General features: G+C 37.0%; 1 protein-coding gene across 1 annotated transcript; it reads right to left on the reverse strand.

The window, feature by feature from the left end:
- Positions 1-342: 342 nt before the first annotated feature.
- On the reverse strand, positions 343-20,078 carry rab10 (RAB10, member RAS oncogene family). The gene is made up of 6 exons (XM_038277554.1): positions 19,351-20,078; positions 11,410-11,470; positions 6,975-7,113; positions 5,619-5,708; positions 4,857-4,958; positions 343-1,436 (listed from the first exon to the last, which is right to left on the reverse strand). The coding sequence occupies exons 1-6, from the start codon at positions 19,475-19,477 to the stop codon at positions 1,350-1,352; spliced, it is 606 nt and encodes a 201-aa protein (XP_038133482.1). The 5' UTR covers positions 19,478-20,078; the 3' UTR covers positions 343-1,349.
- Positions 20,079-20,696: the final 618 nt, after the last annotated feature.

Below are 20,696 nucleotides of genomic sequence, written 5' to 3' on the forward strand. Positions count from 1 at the left end.
TAATTGAACTCATTAAAATAACCAGATTTTTATTCCCATTTTCAAACACAGCTGATTAACCATTAAATATAATACGGTAGTAACATTTTAATTTCTTGATTAAAATATGTCTAATTTATATTTGCTGCCAGTATTTAAAAGGTTCAAACAGCATTTCTGAGCAACAAACTATTCACAGTATCAGCTGGAATAGTTTTAACATTTGATTTTAATACATTAGGTTTACATTATCAGCAATGTAAGGACTATTAGCGATTTTAAAGCCAGTGATAAGGCTGATGGATTTCACCATGGCTGAAACAGACTTCAGTCTTCGTTCTGTACATGATTGAGGACAACAAGTTAACTTAAACAAGCTTACTTTTTAATGGATCTGCAAAACTGTCTGAATTTCCAAAGAGAACTTGTGTACCTCCCAGCCCACAGTTACCCAGTGGCAAACGTTACACAATGTTACAGAAACGTCTCCAACCCAAAGAAACCTGCATGCAAAAAAAGAAAAAAAAAATAGGAAAAAAAAAAAAAAGAACTCAAACATATAAAGTAAAATAATCCATACAGATAAAAATAAAACATCAATAAACAGGACATACTGTATAATACCGTTCTCTTGGCTGAAGAAGAAATTCAAACGTTTTAGCTTCAGTTCCACTTCTTCAAAAACTGACAGATTATTGAACTGTAATCTCATTGGGTAGATGTGGCTCCACCCACCACACAGCCACACCCCTGTCTTCCATATAAGGCACAGGACAAAATAAACCCCCACATACAAAAGGAGCTAGCCACGCCTCTGTCACTCAGTAACAAAGTGTAAATAAACAAACACAGTAAGATGACAGAAAGCCCACTAAGTGTACAAAATGTTACTACTATAGTAGTTTCTTTTTTTGGTCTGATTTTATTTTTTGTTTAGTTTCTCTGAAAGTGAGAGCTGTGGGTGGGCGGTGTTTAGAAGGGCGGGAGGGGGGGTAGTGAGTCCAACCAAGTGAGCTCAAGCAAAAGGAAATATTAAAAATATTGTCTTTTCATAGGTTTGTCTTTTCTTTTTAAACAACCGTTAAAACAAATGACAAGAAACGTGACTGGATTTCTCCTTTTATCAGAAATAAAAATGATAATCAGATGCATGGTGGAGGAATATGATGTGGAGAAGGAGAGGGTGGTTAGACAACTGAAGTGGTTTATTGTTTTATTCTGATAAAGAGACAAAATGTCAGTGTAAGAGAAAAACTCATGAGACAGGTTAGAGGGCGAGACAGTTAGAGTTAGCAGTTAAAGAGATTGTATGCGTGTCTGTGTGTGTGTGAGACTGTGTGCGTTAGTGTGGGTGAAAACTGAGGAGTTGTTCAGCTGCAGCACTTGCTCTTCCAGCCTGTGACTCCACCTCCATTGGTGATGTCCACATTTTCACTGTTGGGCTCTTTTACAGGCGTCTGCAGAACAAAATGCAGACAAAACAACCGTTAAGAAAAATGACATTAAATCACTCTAGAATTTGGACAGGTATTTTGTTAGCATTGCTGATTGTATCCAAGATAAAGCAATAACTACCTCCCTTTCATTTATCACTGGAGTTTTGCAACCATCCGCTACTTCATGGGTGGGGATTTATTTTTCCTTCACGGCCACATAATTACCTGGATCTGTAATCTAAGGCCTAAACACTAAACACAATTTTCCTGGTTATATCGGATTATAAACTTTTAATTGTATGTTATACCCGTCTCTGGTGACACACTGAAGTTTAGGAATAAATAAACTATCAACTGCATCTGTTCCTAAATTACTCATTTTAGCATTTTCTAATGAAAAAAACCCAAAACATTAATTTTTATCTTGTTTTTTTTAGAGGCATGGACTTAATTTATAGTGATAAAAAAAAATGGATGGATAGATGGATATAGATAGACGTGGTCATTTAGAAATTTAAACCACATGGTGTTTATTTAGTTGTAAAGTTATTCTATAATACATCTACATTACAGGGGGATACAGCAGAGATGCAACTTGTAATTTGCTCCCATGAGGGATCACTTTGTCAAAAAAAAGAAAAATAAAATAAAAAAGAAAACCACGGGATGCGCTAACCGCTATTTAGTGCTGAAGTTGTTACAGGAGTAAAGAGACAAACTTCTTTCGTTTTCTGGATGCGTGAAAATTTTGTCAAAGGAACTTTTACAAAAAAGTGATTATAGTTCAGTAGCTTTTCCTAAAGGCTGCTACTTTAAAAAGCAAACCACTTCTGCAAATACTGGAAGCTGGAAAACAGTAAACCTGCCCTGTATTACCCTTTGAAGGGTGCAATTCTATTATACATGCATCATGCTTAATAAAGGAAAGCCAGAGAGACTTTGGACATTTTATAGATTAATAAGAATCTTTTTAAACTATGAGTATTACACATAAAGCTTGACATTTACAGTTTATCATGTTAGTTTATTAATGATGCTAAATGAGGAAGACATGTTCAAGAGAGAATTTCTAATCTTCTTTACCAAAGTTCTGCAGCAAAGATTATTCTTTTTCCACATTGTGATGCCATCTCTAACAAACACCTTTTTTTTATTGCTCTTTTGTGGTAAAAATAAAGGATTTATAAAACTTACACCAAAACCCTTTTTTCACCCATTTATTTGAAAGGTTTAATGGAATTTATTGAAATTGAAAAAAAATTTCTTTATATCAAAAGTCACGGATTAGGGGAGCAGGGTCCGGATCTGGACCCACCCGTTGACTAATCTGGACCAAACCTGATTTAAAACATTTATAAATTACTGCACGTTGTCCGACGACAGTGTCTAAAGGTCACTGAAGCTCCGCTTCTCCTGTTTGTATGGTAAAGCCACCCGGAGCGTCCAGCATCAGGCTTCTTGTGATACAAATTAGCCAATGAGCTGCTGTCAGTCTGGGTTGCTGCTGCTAGCTACTTTTAGACACAGCAGGCAAACCTATGGCAAGTCGGGCGATGGGAAAGAAGGAGACAACGAGAAAGAGAGAGCAGAGAAAGTGTGGACAGCTGAAAGAAGCGTGGTGAACTAGTAAAAGAAAATAGAAATGGCATGCTCAAAGTTGACCCTGCACATTCTGAGTATGTTTGGCTTAACCTGCTGCTGTGAAACCATGAAAATCAGAAATAAATATGGATCCAGGCTCAAAATGAGCACCTTAATATGTGCCTGAGAATAGCTTTGTCGCCAATTCAGCCTAAAGCCCACTTCTCTCATTAAGCCATAAAAAAAAAGAAAGAAAAAAGGCGTTATAAAAAAAAATGAGTCAGGAAATCGTCTATATACCAAACTGAACGATTGTTGTTCTCTACTTCAAAAACAATTTCAGATTCTAAAATGGAAAAACATTCTGTTTATATATATATATATATATATATATATATATATATATATATATATATATATATATATATATTTGAAAGTCAATGCATAACATAAATGCATAAACACCTGCATTTTATTTCAGTGTTAAATGCTGTTTAAAGTAAAATTTATCCGGACCTTTACTGGTTGTTAATTTTCTTTATTCAGACCCTACTGATATTTAATTGGTTACACCTGCTTTGTATGAATAAGAAATATACCTTTAAAGGTAAATTGAACAGAAAGCATATGGCTTTACAAAAATCTGTATTTAAAAATCTCCCCTCTGTGCCTTTTCAGTCAGAAAGTGGCTCAAGAATTTCAAGCATATATATCATCTGTTTAGCTTACTTAGCTCAAAGTATGACTAGTCATGTTTTTTTCTAGATTTACTATCCATTCAAAATAAAAATAAAAATATTTAAAGTGATATTAAGCTGCCGCTTTACGCCAAAACCACTGGAAGTAAAAATTTAACACAGAAAGCTGCTCTGGTTTGATTCAACAATGCAATGCCATGTTACCCATTGCAGGTATAAAACAGCTAATTTTGATTGCAGAGGCTGAAATCTTGTAACCTGACAACAGCCAGATGCATGTCTCGCCCCGCCTAGCTCCACTCACATACATCTGGGAACCCGCCATAGGAATTGCCTTTACTGAAGGCTGGGCCTTATCAAAACTCCTTGCATATGATTGGATAAGCCACTTGTCTGTCATCTTTATTGACGTGCTATTTCAACCACTCACACCGAAGCTAACCCGTGACGCTGTGAGAGGAGGAGCCATTTGGTAGATCAAGCTCTTGCCAAATCCGGTCGGGAGAAGGGCGAAAACATCGTTTCCACCAACAAAAGCCTTCAAAGCCGTTCTCTGATGTTCTTTTAATGAAACAATATCAGATAGATTGGACAACACAGAATAAATAGCAGCATCAATGCTAACGCTTGCTTCCTCAATGCGAGCCGCCATTGTTGTTGGAATCTCACGGTCGCTTCTCCACTCCAGGACACACCCGCCCTGCATCCTGATTGGACAGACCATAAATTCGGTTGGGGAAATCACTTTCAATGAGCGGGTTCCCAGATGTATGTGAGTGGAGCTGGGCGGAGCGAGACATGCATCTGGCTGTTGTCAGGTTAGAAATCTTGATGATTACAGAAAATACTACAAAAGGCAGCAGTTTCTGCACAAATTCAACATTTTGCATTTTTCTCCACTCCCTTTCCTGTCTAGTTACTTTCAAAAAAAGGTTGCAAACTCTTAAAACAAAACCACTTCCCAGGCCATGGTTAAGCGAAGTTTAGAAAGTCCAGGAAAACGTGTCGTCCTGGTGACCAAAACCTCAGAGAACTGCGTGATCATTTATTTTGAAGAATAAAAAAGTTGGAGTGTTGGAAATGATTCCTACTTTATTCCTACTTAACAATGTGACAAACACACAAAGCACACGTTTATCTTGATCTGATGAGCCATACAAACCTTTCTGAGGATGTCTTCTGCTAACGTGAGGAAAGCCTTCTCGATGTTGATGTTGGCCTTAGCACTCGTCTCAAAAAACCTAATGCCATGCTCCCTTGCGATCTATGGACACAAAAACAGACTTAGTAACCATGGACGTTGTTTGAAGAAGGTTCAGTCTAAAAATAAAAATCGCTGATCTTCCCTGCAGGGCCTAGATCATGTAACGCTGGTGCATTGCACAACTGATAAGATGGTATGAGTAAGTAGTCCAAAAGTCAACCTGAATATTAATAAAGCCTCATGTAAAAACAAAGGGCACAGTAATCAGTGACGCTGACAATATCCTATGGAAAAAACCTAAAAGGATCCAGGTTTCACTATCCAGATCAAGAAGTATAGTTTCATTGTTCACATTTATTGATCCATTGTAATACAAAAATATAAGCAAGTAATTCTTCAATGATAATTACCATGTATGTTCAGATTGCTCAAGAGCTTTTGTGACCAACTGCCTCAATTACTAAGGATCAACATTAAAGGACAGTTTCTCCATCACATTTATAATAGAAACCATTTGTTTTTTATGCAAAAAAAAGTAAAAATATATTGCACAAATCTTTATGGTGTAAAACTAACAACAAGCTGTACAGTATGTAGCAAAAACCTTAAGTGTAACTAGAGTGATCTGAACTTAAGGAGAAGCAGCAGCAAATCAGTTGATTGAACATTGATCACAAACGTGCCTTTATCATGGGGGGAATGGGGGACAGTTCCTCTCACCTGCTCTCCCTTGGCTTTTGGTACAATCCTCTTGTCCTCCATGTCGCACTTGTTGCCTAGCAGCATTCTCTCAACATCTTCATTTGCATGCTGAAAAGAGAGCAAGATTAGTTTGTTCAAGTCATTTCTGAGGATTATGTCTGATAGGAGCAACTTTAAGATTTATTTTGGATGGCATAAAAAAAAAATACAATTAAACCTCAAACTTCATTAGTGAATATCCAAACAAATCAATACATAACCCTAGAGAAGTTTGAGCATCTTTAAGAGGTACAGGTGTGGTGAGGGCCATTTCATTGCTACTTCTGGCATGCCAACTTGCCTGGACCGTTTCTGTTTCCAAAACTGTTAACAAGACCCGTTTACTCTGAATAAAATTTTGTTAAAGATAAACAAACTTTTAAAGAAAATACTGAAAAAAAATCTGATTTTTATCAGGTCTATTCGGTAATAAAATACTGATACTACTACTATAGATAAGATATCGTACAAAAATGAAAACTATGATAGATTCCCATAAGTAAAGCACCACCCACTCTTCTCTGAAATTATTGTTTTAGATTGACCATTATAGAGATTAAATCAAAAAAATATCTTTAGAACTTTACATGTTGAAGTCATTAGATTTACGCATCAACTGTAGCACTGAAGCACTTTATAATGAAGTTAAATATAAGATCTAAATATAAGGAATAGGGCTGTGGGATATGTCTGAAAAACATCTCTCAATGTATTTGCAACGAGGAAGAAGGGAATAAGAGATAATTAAAATAGTACCCTTTAATCTTAAAAAAAAGGTCAGGTTGTTTGATCATCAAGGGTCAAGAAGCAAAATCCATTCCTTTCACTTGCTTACATACCCCAGAATGCTGTGTTACTCTACGAATTCTTTGAAATTATTGAATTTTTTATTGAAAGGATTTGTTGATATCTATCCAGAGTCTATTTAAATATGTGTAATTATTGTTTTCTGGTTAAGGCGTTAATAAGGAGTGTAAGAAAACAAAATTCACAAGTTTTTCACTGTGCATAATGCTTCAAAAGGACATACCAGCATGCAGACTTCCAAGAGATTCCCCTTTCACTTAAATAACCAATGTCACACCTTTTTAGTTTAATAATGCATGATTAAAGTGGTTTGAAAAAAAATAAAAAATAGTGACACAAATTACGAAAAAGTCAGAAATCTCCCAATGTTTCACCCAACACTTTCAAACTTGATTATAATGACATAAATTTCAGTAGAAATCCCTTATTACAAAACACATTTGACCTAAATTAGCCTACCTTTATGTAAAAGCAAGAATAACAAACAGAAGGGAATAAATAGTTAAGCACAGTTTCTGTGGCTCTCACCTCATCAATGTTGCGCAGCCATTTGCTGATGTTTTCAAAGCTCTTGGCGTTAGTGATGTCGTACACCAGCATGATGCCCATAGCTCCTCTGTAGTAGGAGGTGGTGATGGTGTGGAACCGTTCCTGCCCTGCTGTGTCCCTGCAAACAAAAGATTGATTTTTTTTCTACAATGAATTCATAGGCTAATGCTCATAATTTAGTGAACACTTTTCAACTTCCTCAAAATATTTTTTCTCTCTATGAAGAAAAACCAAATATTTGGAGGGATTCTTCTATAAGATGCCTGTTCAAAATCATGCCATGTAAACAGACAAAAAATATTCTCATTCAAAATAAAGATAACAGGTTTTTTTTTAATACAGTTTTGACATTTGGAATAATTTATCCAAGCATTTATACTCCAATAAAAAGTACAACTTTATCAGAGTGGATTGTGTTTGAATAGCTTAAAACAGACTGATAAGTTTGGACTGAACGGGATGGTTTAGATGTAAAATAAATTACTTTTCTTTCAGTTAGCGAAGGTCTGTTTTAAACTGGTGCTATTTTAGTTCTACTGAATGAAAAGCAGTGTTATTCTCCAGTCTCTTGTCATTTTCTAAAGATGCACCAGGCTATGGCCAGGTTTTAAAAGAAACCAGAACCCAGGGCTGAAACGATTAAACCAGTACTGTAAACCTTACCACGGTAATCACTAATTAAATAATTTTTAAATGGAGTAAACTCTCCGCACTGGAAAACACACCTTTTGGCAAAAGAACGACCTAAGTAGAGCCGTACCCAACCAAAAACTGTATGAACAAAATATGCAATTAGCAATAGAGGTGAAATTATTAATTTGATGCAAATATGCTTTATCCAAAACTCAGTGACATTTCAGACAACCGAATTTACCCTTTTTTCCTTATATGTAACTAGGGCTGAAAAGATTGGATTTGTGATTAATCGATTATTAACATAAACATCAGCTGATTTAGTAATCAATTAATCGTTAACTGGACTATAGAGACTCTAAAACCTGCCTTTGGCTAACAGCTGCATATGGAGCAGTAACTATACCAAAATTGTAAATTATATATATATCAGGGGTGGGTATTGCCAAAGAAGTCACGATTCGATTTTATCACGATGCATTGCGATATTTTCACTGAACACTGTAAGAAAAAAATACAGCTATTACCAGTGGCTGACTGGCTGTGTGTGATCTGGATAGTGTCTTCAATTGACACATAACTGAAAGCAACTGAATTCATACATAGCTTTATTTATTGAAACAACTATCGAAGGTACTGAAATAAAAACAAATACTGGACACAAATATTACCATTACTGGAGTGGACACACTGACAAAAAGTGCTTAGGATTTATAAAACTTAAAATAACAGTGCCGTTTACATGGCCTCAGTGGTCCTTTAAACCAATGAAATGGAAACATTCAAATGTTTGACATTTCCCCTTTTGCAAATTACGTGCGTTTTATCAATTCAGTTTTTACATTCTTTGTTTTCAAAGCCAAAAAGCATTCAAACATCTGACTTCGAATGTAATGGAGCTGGGCAAATTTTCTCAGTCTCCATGTTTTGTTTATAAATGACTCGTCGCAGTATCCACAGCGACATCTACTGGACTGAAAGTTGTATTCCACTTGTTTTTGGCTGATGTGTACCAATGTATTTTATTTATTCCTTTTTGTTAATTAAGAATGGATACTTGGCATCAAGAATCGATGCAGCAGGTCACAAAAATTAGAATCGCGATGCATCGTCATGACGATTATTTTGCACACCCCTAATATATTTATATATATAGACTTTGTCTGTTAATGATCTCTGCCAAGAACTCCACAAGTAAAAAAGTTTAAGTTTCAACCTGGTTTAATTCTGTTGAAAGAGAACCATTTACTAGCCAACTAGGGCTGCAACAACGAATCGATAAAATCGATAAAAATCGACTTTTAAAAGCGTTGGCAACGAATTTCATCATCGATTAGTTGTGTCGCGCGATTATTGCGTCATCTGCCGCGCCGTCATCACTGCCTCTTGACTGAAAGAGGAAGAAAAAAAAATACGGCAGAGCGAGTCAGCGCCGCAGGTGCAGTGTTGCCAACTCCGCGACTTTTCAGACCTCTCCAGCGACTATTTTTCAAAAAAGCGACTAGCGACAAATCTGGCGACTTTTTTCGGTGTCACTGGCGGCTTTTGGAGACTCTTACGTGAAAGCATGCATCGTTCCTACTCTGCCGTGGGGCGCCTCCCAACCGCGTTTTCCCGCAGGAGTCCCTCTCAGTCAGAGCCTCAGCGTCCAGACTGCAAATGAAGCGCGCATGCACCGGGATTGACGGCGCAAATTGATCACAATAATTAAAATAGCCTGCGCTTTGTAAAGCGAAAAAAGTGATAACATGCAACTTTTTTCAAAAGAAATTAACATGGCACGGAACCACCATGTTTGTTTGGTTTTAAAGTGGGGAAACGTAACGTTAGTTTCTCAGGTAGCTCATCTGATGCTTTCCTTACCGTGTTGGTAGGTTACAGACAGTGATAAGGTTGGCTACTTATTTTACTTTTAATTTCATTTGAATTAGCTTAAGCAGCGTTTATATTTACTTTATAAATAAATTAACTTGCAAATTATGAGGGCAAGACTTTTAAAGTTTAAATCTTCTGGCAAAGATAAAGTAAAGAAGATCCTGCAATTTATGGAAGTAAAGCAGAATAAAATCCAGCAAGATCAGTAATATGTCAATTAATTATATTTGCCACATTCCCATGTAAATATCTGTCTTTGGAGGATGTGTTTTTTAGCACCCCTAGTTCTCTCATTTTTATTCCAAATACAATTTATAATTTGAATCACAGGGCTATTTTTATCTCTATGGTTCAGTATTTTCTCAAGTAGCAACTTTAACTGCTATACTTTCCTGTCTTAAAAGGCAGCCCTCTTCTAGTCTAAAAAAAACTCATTTGTTGAAATGGGGGGGCCTATTGTTTGAACCCCTTAGAGGCTTTTAAAAACAAAAATGTATTTTTTTGCGCTTTATGAAACAAAGTACCCTATATTTTGTGGATGTACAGCTACATTTCTCATGTAAGTTTGCGTAGTTTTAACACAAACATTTATTTTTCATATTGCACCAGTACAGTTAATGAGCAACCTGTACTTGTGTGCTTGTTTGTTCTGTCTATAATGTTTATTTTGGAATAAAGAGGTTAATATAAAAAATATTTTTTGTCCGATTCATCGATTAATCGAAAAAATAATCGTCCGATTCATCGATTTTTAAAATAATCGTTAGTTGCAGCCCTATAACCAACCAATCAAACAATTAACTTTGGTTTTGCAAAGTAATCCTGCACTGACGTCACCGCCTCCATATTTTATGAACGTTAAAAAGTTATTTATTGTTGGATTAATAGTTAAAATGCAAATATTCTGTTAGTCATTCAAGTTAAAACTCCATTAAGGCCAACAGTCCTCATATTTCCCTACCAAGAAGCAGGAAATGGTGGTTAGCAAAATTCTATCCTGGAAAAAAATATGCCATTATATTGAATTAAATAGAAAATGTCACCAACAAGAATAAAAAAAAAATCTGCTTTTTAAAAGTTTATCTAGGTTTATTGTAATGGAGCGGCCCGTCCGCCTCTCTGTAGAATGACTTTAAGGGCTTGCTTTGCTGTGTTTCTAGTGTAAAAACTTTCCACAAAGCAGACAGGATTATGATTAGGTTGGTTAGCCACAGTGTTGTGTTCAATGCTCGCCTGCTAGCCGCTCCAATCTATGGATAAAACTTAGTTTAAGCTTGATGGGTCTGCATGGTCCTGCTAGCAGAGCAGCCAAGAGCGACATTGGAGACTATTCAGTCAACAACTTTACAGCACACACAGAGACGTTAGACCAGAAATGTGTTTGTAATAAATCAGCTACTGGTTTGAATTAGTCCAAACCATAATATATAGTACCCAAGTAAAATCTGATATATTTTGTAGCATTCAAATTCTGTTTTTTAGCCATTTCACTGCACCACTGGGTGTTGATGTGCAGGTTTCTATTTGCTGGATGTAAATCTTAAAACTAAATACTTCAAGTACTTATTACATCTGTAAATATAGATATTAAAACATCTTAGTAACAAAAAATAGCAAGTAAAGCAACAATATTCAACTTTTAAAACATTTACTTTTCTACATTTGGTTAGCAGACAGTTAAACTCAGCTCCAGCTGGTGGGAATTAGCTGCTATGGACTACAATGATGCAGCACATGTCCTGACGGACTATTGGCGACTATTTCCTGTTCTTGCATTCTTCGACGCTTTAGGGAGTTATGTCAAACAGATGTTTTGCTATGATACCATTTAGAAACTCAAAAGGTTAAACTTAATTCTGTATCAGAAAGGTTGACAATCTAAAAACAAACATCTTGGGGGACTTACCAAATCTGTAGTTTGATCTTCTTTCCTTGTAATTCAACAGTTTTAATCTTGAAGTCTATTCCTGGAAGGAAAAACACGTACTTGTCAGACATATTCTATGAAAAAAAGAATAAAAGAAAGACACAACTGATTACAGATTGAAGCGATCATTTGACAAAAATATTTTGTAACAATGAAAAACAACAACAAAAATATGTCACGATTCCAGCCAACATACGACATTAAGGAGTAGAAAAATGGAAGAAATAATTTCCACCAGAGAAATTGCCATCCTCCCCTGACTCTGCAGACTCATGTCCGGTCATTTAACCCATGAGGTCAGCATCCCAAACAATTAACACACAGCAATCCCAGTACAGGCAGCCATCAATCTGAAAATATCATTAGAATATAGGAAACAGCATGTACAGTGGCCTTAACCCTGGATGAGGCTATCCAGTGCATACTCTGTTCCCATTCTTTCAAAAATAAATATAAAGGCCTAAAAGAATAAATACATAAAAAGGGGATAGTAACAATATTACTTATTAGGATACTTTCAAATGTATTAAAATCAGATATACTTCTTTGATGTAGCAGTATATTGTTGAAAACAGATTTTTTTTTTTGTATTAAGCATGAATTTGGGAATAAAGACAAAAAATCTTAAAATTTTTAATCAGATTTACTTAAATACATTTATAGAAAAAGAATGATAGGGTTAAACACCATAGGGATACTAACTGCAACACTTTTTCTCCTAATGCATGGCGTTACTTTAACTTTTGACAATCTGCACTATGCATTAGTACTTTGATTTGCCTTTTTATGGCAATTGAGGCACAGATTTTCCCAATTAAAACTGTTACATTTGAATGATACTTTCTTTGGTAACCAGATAGCCAAGTTGTATCTACTGGTTTATATTCCAAGTATCAGCTTTACTCTGAGTCCTCTGTTGATGTTTGCTAGCAATTATGAGCCACATTAGCAATCAAGTCATCTTTCTCCCCAATAATTTAGCCCATTTTTTTTTTCTTAGTTTTACTTACTCTTACAAATAAATATGAAAAGGGAAACCAAGTGTTCAACTTTAGTTAGAAGCTAGATAAAAATATGCATGTCACTTAAGTATCAATACATAACAAATTTATAATATTTAGCAATGTAAGCTAATCAGATAAACATAAAACAGAGCAAAGCATCAACAAGTATTATTACATTTCTATAGTCAACAGAGGAACAGTTATGCCGTCTATAGAACACCTTAAACCAAAGTTTTTTTTTGTTTTAAGGATACTTAAGATTTTGTTTTTCTTTAGTAGTTTCTTGATACTAAAATATATATAACAGGAAAAGCATACTAATGATGGCTACTTTGGCATTTAAAATCTCTGACCCCAAAATTTAGTTTCAAAACGTATTTGAATCAAATGCTGTGAAACGAAGTATTTGAAGCCTTTAAACACTTTGGGATAGCACATTAACATCGTGTCTTAAAAGTATGAAAACACTGGGCAGTTAGAAAAGTTTTTATTATGAGTTGGATAAACATCATTTCTCTGTTTAACTCTGAGCTGTCAGTTCTTCTTTAGTCTGAACGCCTGCACGGTCAAAACGTAGAAGAAACAGCTGGGTTTTTTTAGGAGGGGTGGAGCTGTAGAATAATGAGGGGAATGAGTGCCAAAGTGTGACTCATCAAATATTATAGATACCCCAGGGAGAGGAAGGAGGGGGGGGAAAGAAAGAAAGTTTTAGAGGGATAAAAAAACATAAACAGGATCAGAATTCATGTATAGTGAAAGAGTTTTATTAGTAACAGCTTTTTCCTTCAAGTTTCTTATAATACTTTTTTTTTTCCTAACTAAAGGTTATTTAACCATTAAATGGAAAATGGATGAGGGAGGACTTCTAAGGCAACATAATATTAAAATCCTCACCAGATGTTACATAAGTTTCTAAGTTGGACAGGATAAATTCTTTCCTCCATCCTAAATACCAAAGAAGTCCTTTGCTTCGGTTAAACAAAAAAGAAATGACTTTTCTAATAACAGCTATTAGGCTGCACTATACATAGAAGTTAAGAAATATCCATGTCCTCCAATGGTCATGGAGGAAAAGCTGGACAGAAGGAACAAGGCTGGAAAGGATAATGACAGATGAGGGGGGTTTCCAATGGGGGTATTTTGAGAAGCAGCTGTCTCTAAAAAAGGTATGAGACCTGGACCAGAGGAAGACAATCTCCTGGTTCAGGTTTTCAGTTCCAACAATTACACAATTTTGTTTATCTAAAACTCTCAATAGATCTAATAATAAATTGTTTTCCAGACAGTTATCCTCAACAGACTTTGGTAAACACATTTTGAAGATGAAAAATGAATAGGTCATCTTAAATCAATAATCTGGGGTGACACTTGTAGTCCTGTTTAAGGGTAATTTAATTAGCATAGCCACAAGCTCTAGTGGAATTACATCAGATTTTAACAGTGTCCATAATTATTTATTTTAAGCTAAGATTTTATTGTGCAGAACATATTTGTGAAGGTTATTTTCTGATCTAGAAGATAGAAATGTACCGTATTTTCACGACCATAAGGCGCACCGTACTAAAAGGCGCAGTCTCAGTTATGTGTGCCATTTCTGTATTTAACACACACAAGGCGCACCGGACTATAGGGCGCATTTTTTATATACAGGTACATGTCCTCTACTACCTTTAAATAGCTCTACTGCGTATTTTAAAAATACAGCGGGCCCAAAACTGAGTATGACTGTGCTTTATTCATGTATTTATTACAAAGTATTAATCAAACCTGCGAGCTGGCCATGAGACAGACACATCGCAGATGACACAGCGCTGTGATCACTCCTAAATTAACTTAAAATCCTGAAACCTGCCGACGGAATATGTTCGCTTTTATTGCCGGTATCCTGGTGCCTGCAGTTTAAATTATTTAGATGAAAAACACCTGCCAGCCGCCGCGGTGAGGCTGCTGATGAAAGGATTTCTACTGTCGGTGCACCGCTGGTATGTGGGGGTCTGAGCGCCTCCGACAGAAATAGATAATCTGGATGAACTGACTGCAATTAAGTTTTCAGGTGGCCTTTCTCACTTAAAAACATATTAAAACTACTTTATTCCCACTGATCACAGCAAATATAGCTGCAAGATTTAGATTATTTAGATGAAAAAACACCTGCCAGCCACCGCGGTGAAGAGGAGGAGACCCGCCCAGAGGCTGCTGTTGAATTAAGTTTTCAGGTAGAAAAATAGAGCGGGAGCAAAACTGAGTATGTTTGTGCTTTATTCATGTATTTATTACAAAGTATTAATCAAACCCATCAAAGTCATCATCCTCTGTTTCTGAATTAAACAGCTGCGCTAAATCAGACATGCCAGTTTCCCATCTTCGCTGTCAGAGTCACTTTCCGTGCAGCGCGGCTCCTCAGAAATAATGCCGGCTTTTGCGAAAGCTTGAACAACAGAGCCAGCAGACACGTTAGTCCATCTACAATCCATCCGCAAACGGTGGCGTAACTTGCCCGGCGCTGCCTTCCACTTATCCTGAAACTGTGGTCTCCGTCTGTCATCCACCGCTCCCACGCCGCTCGCAGCCTTACTTTGAACGGCCGCTTCACACCGATGTCGAGCGGTTGAAGTTCCTTTGTCAGACCCCCAGGATAACGGCGAGCACAGCGTTCATTTGATTCACCTTTTTTTTTTCACATCGGCTGTGAGATGGGCACGCAGTGATGGTGATGCATGGAAAAAAGCACCTGGTCTCCTCACATACACCTGCCTTTCATCATCTCCTCATTCATCCAGCCTTTTTCATTTGCGTTAATGTCATCAGAGCGCTGTGTCTGTCTCGCTGTCAGCTCCCAGATCAGCTTCTCTGATTGGTTGATGCGGCGCGTCCAGCAGCAAAACTTCAATTTTTCCATCTCGAGCAGCAGCAGCGGGTTGGCGGTGCGTCAGATACTAACGCTCCCGAGGCACTGCGGCTGCTGCTCAAAACGCGCTGCGGGACCTTTTGCTGCACCTATACGCGCGTCAACCATTGACTTTGCATGTAAACTCGCTGCTTCTGCTGCACCTGCTGGGTCCGAATGTCGAGCGGTTGAACAGCGAGCACAGCGTTAATTTGTTTCCCCATGTTTTTCACATCAGCTGTGAGATGGGCACGCATGGAGTCACATATTAACAGCGATGGTGATGAGTGGAAAAAAAACACCTGGTCTCCTTACATTCAGCCACTCTTTCATCATCTCCTCAATGGGGTGGTCTCAAAAGTCGCAGTTACAACACACATAAGGCGCACCGCACCAAAGGGCGCACCGCACATTTTTTAGGGGAAAAAAAGACGTTTAAGTGCGCCTTATAGTCGTGAAAATACGGTAATCAGTGAAATAGCAAGTGTGAAAATGATAACCTTAAGGCCTCACTGAAGAATGCCTTTCAAATTAGCATGCTTTTCATTAAACTTAGCAACTAAAATCCCATTCTCACCACTCAACATTACCACACATGGTTTTCTCATGACAAAATAATACAGCTGAGCTTAAAAACCTCAGACACAGAAGATGCATTCAAAAGATTCCAGTTATTTTACAGCTGAACATTATATTTGTTTTGTATCTAGTTGTATTTTAAGGATGAAAAAAAAAGAGATCATACTTAAAGCAAAACCTTAAAGCTAAAATTAGCACAGTCTGTAAACCATTTCTATTAAATTACAGTCGTCATATTGAAACTTTAGTTACCAACCAGTGAAATGCACCATTTGTGGATAAAAAGATCAGCAGGAAAACATAGGCAGCGTTCTCAGACTGCAGATAGTGATTTTTATGAATGCCAATGATGAAAGGCAGCAATGCTGAAACACTTTACACAAATCAATTGCGATTGAAAAGCTATATGATTGTGCTTATCGGGCTGCACTTTCAAACTCAATTTCTTAAAAGACTCCTTTTCATGTTTAAGTAAAGTTTGACATGTATAAACCTAATAATTAAAACATTTTTTTAAAATGTGGGTTACCAACAACCTTATCTGTAATTACACAAAACAGCTGGACTAACAGATTGTGTAATAAAACAGTGCTGACTTTTCATTGATTATAGCAACAAATTTAACAGTAAATAAACGTTTCTAACAGAGTTTGTCGCTCGACAGAGAAAATAGTCATCACTGACCAGATGTTTCTAGTTTAAAATCCTAGGCTGTGTGATTATAATAAAATAATTTAAGTAATGGGTTATGTCATGTGTTTTCAGTTTATTTGTGTCATTCAGACAGGTGTGTTCCACTGCACAGTCTCTATAAACGTCATCCACATCTAAAGATGGGGAGCGCTGCTCTTGGACCGAATTAGCCATCTGCAAGGGTTCACCTCACCATCTACTTTAACAAAATAAAAACTATATTCAACTTTTTAAAAAATGAACACCAAAAACTGTTCTGCTGAGCCTAGTCTCTTGGATTCATTTCCACATTTCTATAAATGAAAACAGAAAAACCTGCGGCTGCTGCCAAGGCTATAGTGGGCCAGGAGCCGAGGTCAGTTCTGCTCTTTTCTTTACTAAAAAACCTGTTGGCCTGCATTGCCGGGTGTTTTAAAGCACCGTGACATATTTTCTTTAAGACAAGAAAGATTTGATAGGGTTAGTATTAGTCAGCTCTGCCTGATTTAAAATTAAATCAAGCAACAAGGACTGACTGTAATAAAGCGCTAGCACAAGTCAGAGCAAAGGTACAGAATAAAAAGCAGAAGTCTTCATGTAAGAACAAGCTCCGCAACAGCAAAGCAGCTCTTGTCTGAACCACAACCAATTGGACAGAACTGGAAAAAGCATTACTCACAATGGCTTTACAATCTACAGTCAGAAAAACTTAACCAGGTGCAAGTTACTTAGACAAAAAAGGCTTGAATGAAAGTAGAGTCCAAAGATCAGGGACAATATTGCCAGTGCACTGCAAAGATAGAGTAATGTTTCATTATCACTCAAAGCAGGTCTTAGGCAATAAAAGTAATTAGAAGCCTCAATTTGGCTGAGCTGGGCTTAGAGATACTTTGACACTTAACTAATGCCAGCTAAATTTTAGACGCATGTATAGAGCAATGTAAAAAGAAAAAGCGGCTGATGACGCCACCCTTGAGGCTCGTTTATGGCTCCCACTTGAGCATCTAAGGCATGAAATCATGCACCTTGTTAGCTCCTTCACTAACAAGGTGCAAGACTAGAGGATAATTACAACGAACAAAACAAAAGGGTTTTGCCTACATACAAATTACGTTAAACGTGTTATGCTACATGAACTGCTTAAATACATGCAACAGAAATTGATTCCTCTCTATGAAAACACTCTGATCTTACCCTGCGACTGTCATACAAAGCTTTAATGTCATTGTTTATACAATCAAGTCATTAAGTCATTGTGTTGTGGCAACAGCTACAAAGTCCTAAAGAAAGATAACCTGTTTATGGTTAACGTCACTCAGTCTGAAGGCAAAATATTTTAACAAACCTGGTTCTTTTCTGCGCCCAGGTGTGCTCCATTTGTTGTTGTTTTTTTTCATAATTTGGCTAGAGCTATAAAATCAAACTGTTATTTGATTCCAATATTTTACAAAAGTATCTGCCTGCCAATAAAAAAAATCTGGCTTTTTTTATGTAAACAAACTTCTATTGAATACCCATACAAAGTATAAACTGTTAGTATTGTTTTCTTCTATTAGGTAAAGCTGTCGGAGACAGAATTGGTTTACTCTGCGATTGTAGGACCACATTTATACTAAATAATATAAATGCCACTTTGACTTTTATAATCAACCAATAATTAGGCAGTGAAAATGCCAAAATTCATTATTTGACACTGAATATCTGCTGACATGATATATTGGGTAATCGTGTCCAACCAGCCGGCATGGAGCAGGTATAAAGCTGCAAGAGAAAGTAACAGAATGGTATTTTTCCCCAACTGTCTGAGAAGAAAAGAGTAATGTTACTGTCAATTCTTCACAGAACAATCACAAACTTCTTTTTACTTTCAATTGTGAGGATATATCCCCAGAATATGAATACTTATAGTCTCCTAGAATATGAAGTAAACTGACTTAGAATGCAATTTATCAATTTCTCTATTTCATGTAAACATTATGGCAGAACAGTTGACCCAACAAAGCCAGGAGTTGAAGTGCTTTTAATTTGCAAAAAATAGTTTTTAGTCTGTGATATCTTGTCATATTTAACAAAAAGAAAATATTTTGTCAATTCTGTATGAGCCAGAAGATGTTTGCATGTCAAAAGTGACACACTCCATTCTTGCAATGCATTGACAGTCTCTTATAAAATTATTAACTTTGTTATTCTTCCAACGGCAGTTTTGAGATACCAGTTTGTTGTAAGATTTTAGATTATTAGTGTCAGCGGATGAGTACACCAAAATAACAACTTTTCTAAACAAAAACTTGCTACAAATGCTTTCTAATCTGTATTCGCCATTAATAAATTGCTATTAACTGGATGTAGTACAGAAGTTAACGTCTGTCACCTGCTTTGAGGGATACTTTTCAGAGTTGGGAGTCACAGTATGGCCGCCTAGCAGTGCTACCAACACGTCGTTTTTAGCCAGACATGACAGATATGACTCTACGTTAACGTTCACTCAGCGCCAGTATGATTTTAAACTATCCTGATTTTTTTTATCATTTTAATTCGTAGTACTCAAATATATACCATGTATCCCCTTCTATTTGCCGAGTATGACGAGGCCTGGAAAAACGATGCATGCTAGCATAGCAGCTAACCAAATATGTCCTGCCTACCATTTCCAGCTACATGGTGGGGGCCAAGCGACTTTCCCAGGTGTCATAAAAAAACCGACAAAGGTCTGGAAACTGTCGCAAACACCTCTAACAAAAAAAGAAGAAAAAAGTGTCCCTCTTTTGAAATTCTTACCTATGGTAGAGATGAAGGTTGTGTTAAAGGCGTCGTCAGAGAAGCGGAATAGCACACAGGTCTTCCCCACACCCGAGTCGCCGATCAGCAGCAGCTTGAACAGCAAGTCGTACGTCTTTTTCGCCATTGAGAAAACAGTATGTGTTCACTCGGATACAAAAATAAACAAACGAAACACTAGCACGGCTACGTAAAGTCTAAATCCAGCTCCGTGGCCAACTTGACCAAACTGCTCCAGCCCTCCTGGCTGTTAACAATCTGGGATTTGTTGATTAGCTTTGGAGAGCTAGTAGCAGGCTAAAATAACCACCCAAATAAAGGACTAAAAAATGTGTCCAAGAAGTTGAAATGTCCCGAAATATATCTTCAATTACAACATGAGGAACAAAAAGCAAAAAAAAATTGTATCTCCTCTCGTTCGATTCCCCTTTTCCACTCTTTCTTTTCTCCCACACAGTCGGGACAAAATGGCTCCTCTCTACGTCTCTACCCCAACTCACTCTTTCTTCAAACTATCTGCGAGCTAATTCAAATTCTCCGCACACGCCTTCATTCCAGAGCCCCACCGAGCGCACGAATAAGAAGAACTTGGAATAAACAGAACATGAAAGTGGATCTAATTCCCTGACTCTGCTTGGCGGAATTTAGGGTTACAGATAAGATTAGAGCAGAAACACAGACGACCGCCGTCGCCTTCGAATAGGAGCCACAACGGCGACTCCCTGGACCGATGGACACGCCCTTCTTCTTCTTCTTCTTATGGGGTTTTATGGCGGTTGGCAGGCTTGTGAATTGTGCATTACCGCCACCAACTGATATGGAGTAAAGCAAGAAAACAGAAAACGATTCACCCAAAAAAAAAAAAAAAAAAAAAAAAAACCTGTGTAACTTAAACCAACATAATACTAAATCACATTTGCCCATATAATTTTAATTTACTCTAGGTCATCTTAACTCTGCCAGTTTCTGATGGTCCCATCGGTCCTCCCATCATACTTCCAACCATCTCCCAGTTCAAATCTTTAATGTCCAGGTATTTTTCTGCAGCCTTCACTATTATTTTGATTTTTTCCGTTTTTTTTGTTGTCTGTGCAGTACAATTAATTACTTCTACCATGAAAAGAACAAAATTTGTCTTTTTAACAATAAGTGAGTCTTCATCAATTTTTTGATTCTCTAGAGGTTTGGAATTTGCCGTGTGTTGAACTGTAGGTTTGGGTTTTTCTGACTGAGATGGGATCCTTTTTGCAGCTTCAGCGTAGGTTATTCCGAGCTCAAATTTCATTTTTTTAATTTCCTCAGACCTTTTGCTTGCTTCACAGCCGCGATAGGCAGCAGTATGTTCT

This window comes from Cyprinodon tularosa, unplaced genomic scaffold, assembly GCF_016077235.1.
Source record: "Cyprinodon tularosa strain WSP-4 unplaced genomic scaffold, ASM1607723v1 ctg132, whole genome shotgun sequence".
In the NCBI taxonomy this organism is placed as follows: Eukaryota; Metazoa; Chordata; class Actinopteri; order Cyprinodontiformes; family Cyprinodontidae; genus Cyprinodon; species Cyprinodon tularosa.